General features: G+C 33.0%; 1 protein-coding gene across 16 annotated transcripts; it reads right to left on the reverse strand.

Annotated features, from left to right (window-relative positions):
- Positions 1-2439: 2439 nt before the first annotated feature.
- Positions 2440-6487, reverse strand: LOC103497259 (uncharacterized). 16 transcript variants are annotated; one of them, XR_007823221.1, is made up of 8 exons: positions 6005-6486; positions 5778-5907; positions 5467-5549; positions 5030-5225; positions 4816-4890; positions 4284-4519; positions 2869-3527; positions 2440-2768 (listed from the first exon to the last, which is right to left on the reverse strand). XR_007823221.1 is itself a non-coding variant. In XM_051089142.1 (7 exons), the coding sequence occupies exons 1-5, from the start codon at positions 6164-6166 to the stop codon at positions 4485-4487; spliced, it is 399 nt and encodes a 132-aa protein (XP_050945099.1). In that variant the 5' UTR covers positions 6167-6487; the 3' UTR covers positions 2440-2768; positions 2869-3527; positions 4284-4484. The 16 variants fall into 16 exon arrangements, 5 of the variants coding, with proteins under 5 accessions (XP_050945099.1, XP_050945100.1, XP_050945097.1 ...); XR_007823225.1 differs by lacking the exon at positions 5778-5907 and having other exon boundaries at positions 5030-5072; positions 5142-5549; XR_001763715.2 differs by having other exon boundaries at positions 5030-5549.
- Positions 6488-14807: the final 8320 nt, after the last annotated feature.

Here is a 14807-nt window from a genome sequence, read left to right on the forward strand (position 1 = left end):
GCGATTCACGAGTTTACTATTCGAAGAGGTACTATTGTAATGGCCGTTTGTAGGCTTTGTATACTGTACTTTTTTCTTATTTATTTTTTTTTTGGGTTTTGTATAACTTTATTATGAACATTTTGTTTCGGTTTATAATGTGTATATAGAACATTTTCTTAAATTTTGTTAATATTGTTAGATATTAACTTCCTCTTTTTTAACTATCTTCCTTTTTTGTATATAGTAAGAACAATTTCTATTTACAAAATATGCAATTAATTAACAACAATTTCTATTTAACAAAATTTGAATTAATTGTCCAATTAAATATTAACAACAATTCGTATTAACTATCCAATTAATTAACAACAATTCCTAATTTAAAAAAATAAAAAAAAATTCTACTACCTAATAAGTACAACTATTTAACAATGTTTTTTACAAGTAGAAAGTTCTAACTTTATTACCAATCATTCTAAGTAATAGAAATAATTACATTAATTTTATCGACTTCGAAAACAAGTGTTTAATTAATTGAAATATGATCATAAATTTGCATATCAACAACTTTATACTAATAGTGTTTTTTCAATATGATCATAAATTTTGATAGTAATTAAATTAAATTAATGGAATACACATTTCATAAACTTGGAAAATATGTGTTTAATTACTTCAAATTTGTATGGATTATGACACATACGTATGTCAAATTTGGCTTTTTTTAAATACTATCGTCACGAGTACGTACGTTATGTATCATGGAAATAGTTAATTACATGCCTTCCATTTTCAACTTCTTTAATTTTATGTATCAGTAACGCCCAAAAATTAAGATAATTTTGGAGTTAATTATCTTAATTTTGTTTAAGTAGATTTAATTTATTGGGCGTTATTTTGAATTCATTTAATGAGAATTATTTGATTTATGTGGGAATTGAAATTAATTAAATATTACTTGGATGAATATTTAATTAATTAAAGGTTTTGGCATGTGGTGTTGAGTTTTTGATTAAATGGTAAGTTAAGAGAATTAAGTAAAGTTGTGGATTTTTAGAGTTGTTGAAGTTGAATTTAATTAAATAATTATGGATGTTATTTAATTAAATTGTGGGTGAAAAGTTTGTTGGAGATTTAATAATTATATGTATATGTGGAAATATATATATATAATTATTATGTTAAAGGAAAAGATAATTATATTTGTTGAAATATAATTATTTAAGGAAAAGATAATTGTATTTTGGAGAAATGATATTTAGTAAGGGAGAAAAAGTAAAATAATTATATTTTGAGAAAATATAATTATTTATAAAAGGATAGTTATTTTGGAGAAAGATAAATAATAATTAATTATTGTATAAGATAATTAATTATTTTGGAGAAAGATAAATAATAATTAATTATTGTGGAAGATAATTAATTATCCTGTAGAAAGATAAATATTGATTTTTCAGTGGAGTTGTTATGGTTGGGTTAAGATAATTCATGTTGGAAGTTATAAGTGATTTATTGGAAAAGATTTGATTGATTAAATTAATTGAGGACTTAAGTTAATTTGAGATTTTGGAGGAAAAAGTTGGTTTTGGTGGAATTGGATTTAATTGAGTATATATATGTGGATATATATATTTAATTAATAATTTGGAAAAGTGAAGTTAATTATATTATCGAATATATTTATATTTGTTTGGAAAAGAAGATAATCCATGAAGAGAGATGGTTGATTTGATTGGACGAAAAAGATATATATTTATTTATAAGAGAGAGTAATGGTTTAACACTACTACAAAAACAAACTCTCTTGACGGTTTTAAACTGTCAAGAATGATTATTCTTGACGGTTTTAAAACCATCATTGAATAGTGTCAAGAAAGACAAAGTTCTTGACGGTTGGTAAAAACGTCAAGAATAGTGAACGTTGACAGTTTATAACCGTCAAGTATTCAATTTTTCATGACAGTTTAGAACCGTCAAGAGTATAAGTGTTAATGATAGTTTAAAACCGTCAAGAATGTGGGTATGCATGACAGAAACCGTCAAGAATACGAATATTTATGACATTTTAAAACCGTCAAGAGTATATTTTTCATGATATTTATTAACCGTCAAGAAAGTGATTGTAACCGTCAAAAGTATGCTTTTTCATGACATATAGAAACCGTCAAGAATGTCATCATTTATGACATTTTAAAACCGTCAAGAAAGCTGTTGTTCATGACATTTCAAAATCGTCAAGAATTTTTCTATTTCTTTAATTATAATTTATTTATAATTTTGTTCCTATATTATGTTTCCATTTGTCCTGTATAGTAGTCCAACAATTGTTCCATTTTAAATACATATAAACGACAATATTCATCAAATGGCAACTCAACATCATCTATTCATATCATTTCCAAAACTTTGCATCATATTCATATCATTTACAAAACCAATATAAACAATCCCATCAGATTTCCAAGAATTCAATTCAACATCATCTAATTAACTAACTTAGCCCAAAAGTATATCATCTCCATACATAAAGCTTCATAATGGCAACCCCCTACATATGAACAATTCACCTATCAACAATTCATCTAAACCCTAAACCACATCAAAGTCTCAAAAGTATATCAATCAACTCCTCTATATGAACAATTCAAAAAATCAACCACAAAAAAAATGTTTCCTGCTTCAGAATCACAAATAAGTCGTGGATCATATGTACGAACCAAAAAATCAGCCAACTCAACCCGCACCTCATCTAACTCAACTTGTGAGTATGGTTTTCGTGTATCAATCTGTAAACATGTAAAATAAAAGATAGCAAAATTAATATAAGTTATAGAAATGCTTATATAATGGATAATTGAAATGTGTAATCTACAAGTAATGACTTACTATTTTATGGACTTGCTAAATGTCGTCGTTGTCGTACTGTCCTTGCAGAGTAACCATTAAACAGTAACCATTAAAAAAAATGCAAACAGTGCATGTTCAAGAAATCTTGCTCAGCAAGAAATCTTGCTCAGCAAGAAATCTTGCTCAGCAAGAAATCTTGAAGGATAATGATAATATATTTCTAAGTTCATATATTAACTTTACAAAGTAAAAGATAACTAATGAGAGAACACCAAATTCTGTATATCTATACAAAATTTACTCATTTTGTTATATAGATGCATAAGGAGTTTCCAGCAAGTGAATCAAGAGCACGAAATTCTGAAGAAGCACGAAACTCATGTATATCTATACAAAATTTACTCAAGTTCAATATATCTTCCAAGTAACAGTCTAATTAATCAAAATAAACCACTGCTGCATATTTTCCCTCGATTTCTCCAAAATTTACTGTCCTATGATAGTTCAGCAGGATGAAAAGGAAAAGAATCCTGTTAGACTTGAGGAATTATATGGCATGAAACAAGTGGAAGAAACAGACAGCAAGCTATAGATAAAGAACTAGTACCAAACGATCATCCAGAATCGATAAGCCAACTTCTCTGATTTGGAAGTTTTCTTTGCAATCATTTACTTTCAAAAGAATTGCATCCAGAAACCTAGGATGTTCTCGAACAGACAGGCAAGAAAATAAGATTTCTAGACGAAAATTTCAATATGTATATCATTTTGATTTCAATAGGAAATTGCTTTTCAACTAAGGCGAAGTCGCCCATTTCATTGAACAATGTAGGGGAAAGGAAATAACTACAATAAAATAACATGGGGAGAAGGAAGAGAGAAAAAAAAATTACTAACAATTATGTTAGGCTTGTTTTCTGGATAATACAAACAAGAACCTATTGCAAGTGTTTGGCACTTCTAAAGATGACCTTATAATACGTTGGTGCACTAAGGAAATGCAACCAAGGAAAAGGGCAAGCTTTCAGAAATAACACTTAATCGAGATAAACTTATTAAATATTTCGAGCAAGCAACAAAGCACATCAAGAAATTTGTATAGCTTTCTTCACTGCTTTAGAATACCATGATTTCCAAGCTTCCACATAATGGGAGAAAAATTCTTTTAAGGCTGACGATTCCAAAAACAAACACCACGATATTAGTTTGTATCAAGTTTGAAGATCATCTTAAAAGTTCGAAACGTGTCACCTAATATTGACCAATAAAGGTTACAATATCAAGCATGAAAAGCGTGCTAAAGTAAAATTGAAAATGAAAACTAATGGGACAACTGATGATATATGAAAAGGTGACTGGAGTTTGGACATTCAACGAATTGGCCACTTAAATCCACTATGGCATTTCAAAATAAAACAGAACGTTGTTCAACTGTGCTTAATTAGAGGATTTACCTTGGTTGTGATACTGGGGACGGAATGTTGAGGAAAGACTTTCCCAGTCATGAGTCCACTTCACATTGTTATTGTACAAGACACCAACTTTAGCTACTGTTATTGGAGTAAAGGGGTCCAAATTGAGTTCCAAATGCCCTTTTTCTGGACTCTGGAAGAAGGGTTGACTCATTTTTGACTTTACCCCTCACTTCCAACCACCTAAATGCAGGCTTTCTCGTGTTCGTTGTATGAGTCTACACATAATTTCAACAAATGTAAAACTTGTGCCAAAAACCAATAAAAACCAAACAAACACAGCGCCCAGTACTTTAATGAAAATGTCAACAGAAAATATAGATATTAATGGACATCTCCAGAGCAACTATAAAGAAATGTCTAATTAATAAATAACCATTTCACCCCTTTTAAACAAGTTAAAACTATTATTATTAGTATTATGGCTACACTAGTGATGTTCTTGTTATATTAAGTAGGCTTTTTATAATATAATTCACCCCATTTCTTCTATGGCCACCAAAAAGTTTCTCACATTCTCAAAGTATTGGTATGCAGATAAGGGTGCCCCATCAGGAATAATTACAGAATCACATGGGCCTTCAACAACCTACACATGAACAGGAATTGAATGACCACTCGATAGACGTACTGACCACCCTTTTCGGCCTATACACAAGTAGTAAGATTTAAGAGGGAAAAAAGATTATTGGAATTTATAACATTTTGCAGCAAAATTATTCACGCACCTCTAAACTGTGGATGGAGACGAGAGCTTTTAATTGTGCACACCTAAACAATGTCTCATTGTGTATTAAGGGAAAAACCAGAACAAACTATAACCATATAAAAGCAACATACCTCTCCAAATGCCAATATAAATGTCACAGAGAGAATTATAGCAACATACTGATTAAAAAGTTTATCCAAGTATATAGGAAGTGCCTGCAGGTAGAAAATGTTAGAACAGAGAAGCTATACAAAATTCAATACAGATACCACGACGAATACGTTGAGGAATGACAAATATTTGTCGTTCAACTGAAAAATCTCATAGATAAAACCCATAATTTATAGTACTAATTTCTCCACCTAAATGCCATCCTCGTTTCAACAGAAATGGAAAATGTCCCTGTTATGTATGCATTGTAAATAGGGGAGCTCCGGATCCAATCAATTCAATTACCTCCATTGCAACGACATTGCATAATAGCAACGTAACAAGAAGCTGATGCTGCTTTTGAACCACCGGTAGTATAGCCTAAATTCCTAAGAAAAAATAGTTTTAATTAATTTTCAAAAATCAACAACATAAAGGGAAATAGGTTAAAAAAACACAAAAAAGATAGATCAATCATTTAGTTGATATATTTAGCTAGATTTCATTCCCTTTTTGAAACCAAAACTCTAATATTAAGCCTCTAAAATGATTTGGGGTTTTTTTAATGGAAAAATTTAAATGGAATAGGGAAGAAGAAGAAAAAAAAAAAGCATTACCTGCTTTCAATACTAACATAAAGACTACAAATGATTCTGTCTTGTTCTTTAGAGAAAGTTCCATGCTTAATATTTGGATGAAGATAATTCAACGATCTCAACCTATAGCTTTTCCCACATCTCTTAAGTCCTAAAATTAAAAATACTTTTAATTAAACCCCAATTAACTTTATACAACAGAAAATCTACAACCCAAAAAAAAAAAAAAAAAAAGGAAGAACTCTTACCAATTTTTTGAGGCAAAGCAATCCAATTACCACCGGTTCCATGTTTTTCAATATAAGACTTGTGTTTCGCATTTTCTTCAGGAGACCATGGCCCTTTCTTAACATTGGCTCTGTCACAGCAAGGAGCTCTTCCCATTCTTCCCCCTTTTTCCTCAAAATCATAGATGTAAGAAAACTAAGCGAAAATAAGATGCATCTAAATCAATCACGTCGTCATGCCACCATGGATCCAACGTCATTGGAACCACCATGGACTAGGCTTTCGACGAGCAGGGGAGCGGCGTTTGGCATTCGACGTTCCGCGAGCAGAGGAGCAGGGGAGCGGTGTTCGCGTTTGTGTTAGGCGTTCGACTTTTGAATGGAAGTTAGCGTTCGGCGTTCGGCGGCGTTCGGGATAGGTGAGCACGGAAAGCGTTGGCGGCATTTTGGATGGGTGAGTTTAGGATCGTGTGAGTTGTGAGAAAGGAAGAGGGAAATTGGGGTTTTGTGTGGAGGGAAAGGGAAAGAGTAAAAGGAAAGGGGAAAACTAGGTTTTTTTTAGAAAAAAATTAAGTTTTTATTTTTTCTAATTATTTAGTAATTCTTGACGTTTTTAAAACGTCAAAGAAAAGTATCTTACTTGACGTTTAAAAACTGTCAAGAAATTTGAAAAATTACTCCCTTTCGCCTTTTCACAAAAGTTCTTGACGTTTTAAAACGTCAAGAATTTAATCGATAGTACTTGACGGTTTTAAAACGTCAACAATAAGTACATATCATTTGACGTTTAAAAAACGTCAAGAATGTCGAATTTATAAAAATTCTTGACGTTTTAAAAACGTCAAGAATTTAATAGATAATACTTGACGGTTTTAAAACATCAAGAAAAAAGACATATTATTTGACGTTTCAAAACCGTCAAGAAAAGTGAAAATTGACTACCCTCCGCCTTTTTATAAAAATTCTTGACGGTTTTTCTTTTAAATCACCCATTTCTTGACTTTTTTTAAAAAACCGTCAAGAAATTAAAATTGCAACCGTCAAGAAAGGTCTTTTTTCCAGTAGTGTAAATAAATATATATTTATTGTAGATTTTGGTGAGAGAAAAATAATAATAATAAAGAAGTATTATTATTATTATTATTAATGGTTATAAATGTCTAAGATTTTGTTCATTTAAGGCATTTATTTAGGAAAGATAATGGGAATAAAGATATATATATATATATATATATATATATATATATATATATATATATATCCTAAAAGAAAAAGAAAAAGGAAATAATAATAATAAATATTATTGTTATTATTTGGGTCTATAAATAGCATTGGAATGCTTAAGTTGGAAATAAAGGAAAAAGAAAAAGGTTCTTTATCTTCTTCTCTCCTCTACTGTAGCCGCCTCACCAGTTTTAGTTAAGATGGGTCTCTTTGGAAGCTTGAGGATTTAAAGTGATGAATTTTTCCATCAAGGATAAGAGGATTTTTCAACCTCCATCTGAGTAACCTTGGTAAGCCAATAAAATTAAATTAATATTTTATTAATTTAATTTTGGATCTTTTTGGAGTTCCTTTAAAGGTTCAATTGGCTAAGTTTTTAAGATTTAAATCTTGAATTTTCCCAATCAAGGTTGAATTGGTTTTAACCCATTTTTTTTAGAAAGTTAATTATTTTGGGAGAATTTTTGGATGTTGGCCAATTGCTAATTTCATTAATTAAGATAATGAGTTTTCCTTTTATGATTAGGATCAAGTTAATTAGAGAATTTTTACTGTCAGCTAGAAAGTACCTTGTTTGGCTAAAATCTCCAGGTAAGAGATTCTCCTACTAGACCTTCGAACTGAATTTAAGAGACTGCATGTAATTATGATTATGCATTGATGGTAGTTAAAATGCATAACTCATTATATTAATTGATGATGATGGCTGATGTTATGTTAATGACCGGTAGAATGTTGATGAATGTTGATGATGGTGACTGATGTTATGTTAATGACTGGTAGATTGATGTTGATGATTGTTGATGCATGATATATTAATCACATGATTAAGGACGTTAAGATTAATATTCATGCCATGTTATGATGTTATGTTATGCTACATGCTATGGATAGGGTGTTCTGTTAACTTTGTCTATTAGAGTCGTACCTGCATGGGTGTCCTTTGGGATCACCACCTATTTAGGATTGCGAGTCCGACGGGACCGCCAGTCTAGCATGGATATAGATATGATTCGAGTGATTCGACGGGATCCTCGCAGCCCGATTGTCTTAGTGTTTCCTCTGGGTTCGCTACAGATCAGTATGTCCTAGGTGCTCCCCCGGGACATCGAAGACCAGATTTCGTCCCTACGGGAGCGCATGTTGCACGTGTTCGAGAACGTGCCAGTTTTTGGGTACCACTTTTCAGGACTCTAATGGAAAGTTAACAGACACCTAGCGGGACTAGTAGTAGGTCCCTTACTGAGTATATGTTTATACTCACTCTTTCTATGTTTAACATTTCAGGCGAAGGTAAAGGTAGAGGAAAGCTGGCGAGCGACAGAGAAGGATCTGTGACATGCCATATGGGGACTCAGTTTTGCTTCCGCGTTTATGTTTCAGTGTTTTAAGATTCTGTTTTTAATGAAAAATGTAGTTTCCCTCGTTTCAAAAAGTGTCTCTTGTCATTGTTTCTTTTTAGTAATGACCTCAGCTTAGTATAAAGAGTTGGGTCGTTACATTTTCAATTTTCTAGTCACTCATAATCTAGTTTCTTTGTTCTATGTTTATGGTTTTAGTAAATAGGGATATCCCTAAGTTTAGGGATCTTTTCACACTATATATCGATATTGTACTAATTCATTTTGTACATGTTTTTTAGGAAACTTTACATACATTGTAATGGATCAACAAACACTTATTGGAGTCCTAACTACATTCACGTTGGCCCAATGTCAGATTTTAATAACGTTGGAGCTATTAATGAACAACAATAAGCGTCTCCCACATACACCGTCCGATACACGCCATAGAATTAGGGAGCTTGCGTACTTTCGCATGATACACGAGTCAGATCCTGTGTGTCGGTAAAGCACGCGGATGGACAAGCGAACATTCGCAATTCTATGCCATTTACTTAGAAATGTGGCTGGTCTTTCGTCGACTGAGATTGTCGATGTTGAGGAAATGGTAGCAATGTTCTTGCACGTTCTTGCTCATGACGTGAAGAACCGCATCATCCAATGGGAATTTGTACGATCCGATGAGACAGTATCTCGACATTTTAACATCGTATTGTTGGCTGTTGTTCGACTGTACGAGAAGTTGATAAAGAGACCTGTTCCGGTAACAAATAACTGCAATGATCAACGTTGAAAGTGTTTCGAGGTGGGCATCATAGAAGTTCACTATATTTGACCTTTACGTACGTCACACTTATTTCAGCGTCTTCATTTCAACCTGCAGAATTGCCTTGGTGCGTTAGACGGGACGTACATAAAGGTCAACGTCCCTGCAGGAGATCGGCCTACATTCAGAACGCGTAAGGGGGAAATTGCCACAAACGTTCTGGGGGTGTGTGACACGAAAGAGGATTTCGTTTATGTCCTCGCCGGTTGGGAAGGATCCGCAGCAGACTCGCGGATCCTACGTGATGCCCTTTCACGATAAAATGGACTACAAGTGCCAAAGGGTATATCTTTTTTATAATAAAACACCGTCTCTTCTTACTTACCTATTTAAAGGTTTTAAACGAATGATTTAATAACATGATATTATTATGTGTGCGATGGGAGATATCCAAACGCGGAGGGGTTTCTCGTCCCGTACAGAGGCCAATCGTACCATTTGCAAGAGTGGCGTGGTGCTGCAAATGCGCCAACAAATCTAAAGGAGTACTTCAACATGAAGCACTCCTCGGCAAGGAATGTCATTGAGCGCGCGTTCGGTGTTCTTAAGGGTCGTTGGACCATTCTTCGTGAAAAGTCGTACTATCCCCAGCAAGTCCAGTGTCGCACCATACTAGCATGTGCCTTGCTTCAGAATTTGATCAACAGGGAAATGACATATTGCGAGGACGTTAACGACGTGGACGAGGGGGACTCCACGTATGCGACGACGACTGCTTCAGAAGACATTCACTACATTGAGACAACAAACGAGTGGTCTCAATGGCACGACGAACTAGCCGAATCGATGTTCACTGATTGGCAGTTGCGTAACGCTTAGATAGGACAATTTTACATTACAAGTTTTCGATTGTAAGGTTGAAATTCTATCATGTCTAAAATGTACTGTAAAAAGTAATATTGGGTGTTGCATATGAAATGTACGCGTGCCATGAATTTGTATCATGCCTTTTCTTTTTAACTGTTAAATTGTGAAATTGCTAACGTCCATGTATTTTTTCTAATTTGTCATTCTCAGTATGTCAACCTCAAATTGTGCCCCGAGACATGTCTGAACGAAGGAGGAGGAGGGCACTCTTGTGGAATGTTTAATGGAGTTGGTGTCAATGGGGGATGGAAATCAGATAATGGTACGTTTCGCCCAGGTTACCTTGCGCAGTTAGTACGCATGACGGCGGAGAAACTACCTGGATGTCAGGTCCGAGCAACGACTGTAATTGATTGTAGAATTAAGACACTGAAGCGAACATTCCAGGCCATTGCCGAAATGCGGGGGCCAACGTGCAGTGGCTTTGGGTGGAACGATGAAGAGAAATGTATCATTGCGAAGAAGGAATTATTTGATAATTGGGTTAGGGTAAGGAAAATAATATAAACGTCACACAACGTTCACAATGTACATTTACTTAACAATTTTTCAATCAGTACTCATACGTGATATTTTTTTCCCCGCAGTCGCATCCTGCAGCGAAGGGACTCTTGAACGAACCATTCCCGTATTACGACGAACTTACATATGTCTTCGGTCGCGATAGGGCGATCGGTCGGTTCGCTGAGACATTCGCCGACGTCGGGTCTAACGAGCTTGGTGACGGATATGACAGATTTGATATGGGAGATGGAAACGAGGAGTTCCCGCCCGTGTACAACCAGGGGATTGACCTCTCGCTGGACGATGTACGTGCATCCCAACCTTCTTGCACTTCAAAGGGTAGGACCGGATCCAGTGGATCCAAGAGGAAGAAGGGAAGTCAGCGAGACTTCGATGTTAAAGCGATACATCTGGCGCTCGACCAAACAAACGAGCAACTCAGGCAGATTGCAGAGTGGCCTGCACGTACCCTTGCAAATGACAACCATGTGCGCACGAAATTATTCCGCATATTGTGTGAGATGCCAGAACTTACGAGTTTGGATAGGACGTTATTGCAAAGGCATCTTTTGTCTCGTATGAACGACCTTCAGGGTTTCGTACTCATGCCTGAGGATGAGAGGGAGAGATTTTGTAGAGTCCTACGAGACATTACGAGATAGTTTATGTTTCTACAGACCTTGGTTGGTTATTATTTCCTTACCTTTTTTTCTGTATGATGTTGACTATTTATGCATTTCCTATTGTTCCGAACTATTTTTTTCCTTCATAATGTTTATTTTAAATTAATGAAAATAGTCACAATTTCCCAAAAGTGTTATAACGGCTATTTATATAGGTTTAAAATAGGAGGACATCGCTATCGCCGATTAAAAATACGAAATAATTTTTTTGTGTCTTTCTAAAAAATGAATTGTAATAAATTTTTCACAATATGTTCAGAAATTAATTTTAAATTGGACAACTATCTGTACTAATTTAATAACATTACACATACAACAAATTATTTGCAATAAGACGGGTTCGACGCTTTCGTAAAAAAGTATGCAATAATTTTTTTCTCATATTTACAATCTAATTTAAAAAATATTATACCACATAAAAAAATTATAAACCCAACCCATATAACAATTTCCCCAAATAAGTTTTATCATAAAATCCACATAAACCTACCCACCTAACCCTTCCCCCAAACACATCTTATCATAAAATCTTCATAATACTACCCATCTAACCCTTCCCCCAAACACATCTTATCATAAAATTCCCATAAAACTACCCACCTAACCCTTCCCCCAAACACATCTTATCATAAAATCCCCATTAATCCTCCCCACCTAACCCTTCCCCCAAACACATTTTATCATAAAATCCCCATTAACTCTTCCCACCTAACCCTTCCCCCAAACACATATTATCATAAAAATACATTTCTAAACCCTTCCCCCAAACAAGGGTTGACTAGTGGATACCATATTTCATGCATGTGGGAAGACATTTAATATTGTAGACTTCGAATATGAAATGCATTTTTTGGAATCTTCTACTCCTGGTATACGTGAGAAGCTTGAATCCATTGGTTTTGCTAAGTGGTCTCGTGCCTACTCACCACATAGGAGATATAATGTCATGACCACTAATATATCTGAGAGTTTGAATTTTGTTGTGCTAAAGGCTCGGGAGTTACCAATATGTTCAATGCTTGAGGTTTTACGAATGATGTTACAACGATGGTTTTTTGAACGAAGAAATGAAGCTGGTTATCAAGTGACTGATTTTACCAAAACCATTGAAGGTATATTAAGGGAACAAATTGAACGTAGTTGATCAATGAAGGTATGGTCATTTTAACTATTCTTACGTATGCTTAATATACATCTCCATTTTTCATACATACAATATATATGACTCTTATATTTTTACATTGTAGGTTAATCCAAATAATAACATGAAATACCAGGTCATAGATGGAACTTCCCAATATGTGATTTACTTACCTGTGAAGATTTGTACTTGTAGGATATGGGATATATTGGAAATACCTTGTGCGCATGTATGTGCTATTTTCACCATGAAACATTTGTCAATTAAGTCATATGTCTCATCCCTTTACTTGAATAGCACTTTGAGTTCAATATATAGAGTAATAAATTTATTAAGCGATGACAGATACCTGATGATAATGTTCATTGTTATCCTCCGCCCTAATGTAAAACATGTTGTTGGTCAACCGAAGAAGATTATAATTCCTTCAAGAATGGAGTTTAAGAGACGCGTTAAATGTGGCCGTTGTGGACGTGTTGGTCATAATCGCAAGAGATGCAAGTTTTTCTTATTGAACTAGATTATTCTTCATTTATTATGTTTTATACTTATAATTAAATTTTTTTTATTGTAATGTTGTTAAAATTATACATTCAATTATAAACGTTTTCTAAATTTTCCATACTTATATGTTCCTATATACTTCATAATATTGCAAATATACTCTACATTACAATGTAGATAATATGTACGACGTCTTATTGAATATGTACATAACTAATTATTGAATGGAATAACATGTTAGAGGTAGAGATATTGCTTATCAACATTATTTGCCTTAGTTTTTTAATTCAAACTTTACAGTTCATAACGTAACAATATTGTATTTAATATTCTAAATTTTAGTTAGCTTCAAATTATAATGTTTAATATCTTGATATACACTATTCTATTTAATACTTATCATCTCTGTTGAAAAGTGTATTATCATATTGCTTTCAATTTCAATAACTTTAAAAATTTTGGTACATCCCAAAGTTGCGTTCAATAACCTGAATTAGAGTCATGTTCCTTTACATAAATAAACCTCTCAATTAATATCATTCTTTAAACAAACATCTGTTAACAAACTCAATATACAATTTATAAAAGGTATAAAATTTGAGAGCTATTCCTGAAATCCAAATAACATAATAATCTTAATTACTATAGTCAATTTCAAAGCAAACAACATAATTCAAATTACTCCATTCTAAATTACAAAGTTGTTCCTTCAAATAAAAATAACATAATCAGATCCAAATAACACAATATTCTAAAATCTTTGGGAGAGTAATTTAAAACTTGGTGCTTCAAATCTTTAAACATTCAACTCTATTTTTTCTTTCTATGGCTCCGTCGAACCAAATTTCATTGTGAATGGCAATCTTAATATCCTAGAAGGTAAATTTCCTCTCCTCATGCTCTTTCTCACTACTTGTTGATAAGCAATATCTCTACCTCTAGCCTGTTATTCCAATCAATAATTAGTTATATACATATTCAATATGACATCATACATATTATCTACATTCGTAATATACATACAATAATTATAACAGTCCTAACAACTACAGGTCTTTGAGCAAGTCTTTTTTCCAATTTTTTCTTCTACATAAACCACATAATGCATAATTTTTAATAATTTCAAACTACATATATATTAAAATATAATAACTATAAAGACTAAATTACTTACCTTCATTTTTGTTGATTCTTTCTCAATTTTGTCTACTTCATTAAGGAGAGCAGTATTGTATACTACATCATCAAGCAAATCATTTTGTCCTCCCTGTTAATATTCATAATTAGTATGTAATATACACTATTGTAAATTACAAATAGAGGTATATAAAAGTCTAATATACCTCTTGTCCTTCATTTTCTTTTTGATCGTTTCCATCCTGTTCATCATTATAGTTAGTATTAAAAAATATACGTCTATATATATATATATCTAATATACAGAAGTAACCATAAATCATAATATAGAGATGAATATAAAATCTACCTACTGATTAGTAAAATCTCTATCAACTTCATTATCAACATTCTCATTATTTGTATCCCCTTCATCTCTATTATTATTGTCATCCTTTTGAATGTTTTCATTATTTTCCATTGTTTCAGTTACCTTCTCTTTGAACATATTTTTTAGACATTCGACCTCTTTAATCAGCTTGTCCAATTTCTGGTTTAAACATTGATTGTTAGTCATAATGAGTTCTTCAAATTTGAGGAAGTAATCAGGAATTTC

This window comes from Cucumis melo, chromosome 8, assembly GCF_025177605.1.
Source record: "Cucumis melo cultivar AY chromosome 8, USDA_Cmelo_AY_1.0, whole genome shotgun sequence".
Classification (NCBI taxonomy): domain Eukaryota; kingdom Viridiplantae; phylum Streptophyta; class Magnoliopsida; order Cucurbitales; family Cucurbitaceae; genus Cucumis; species Cucumis melo.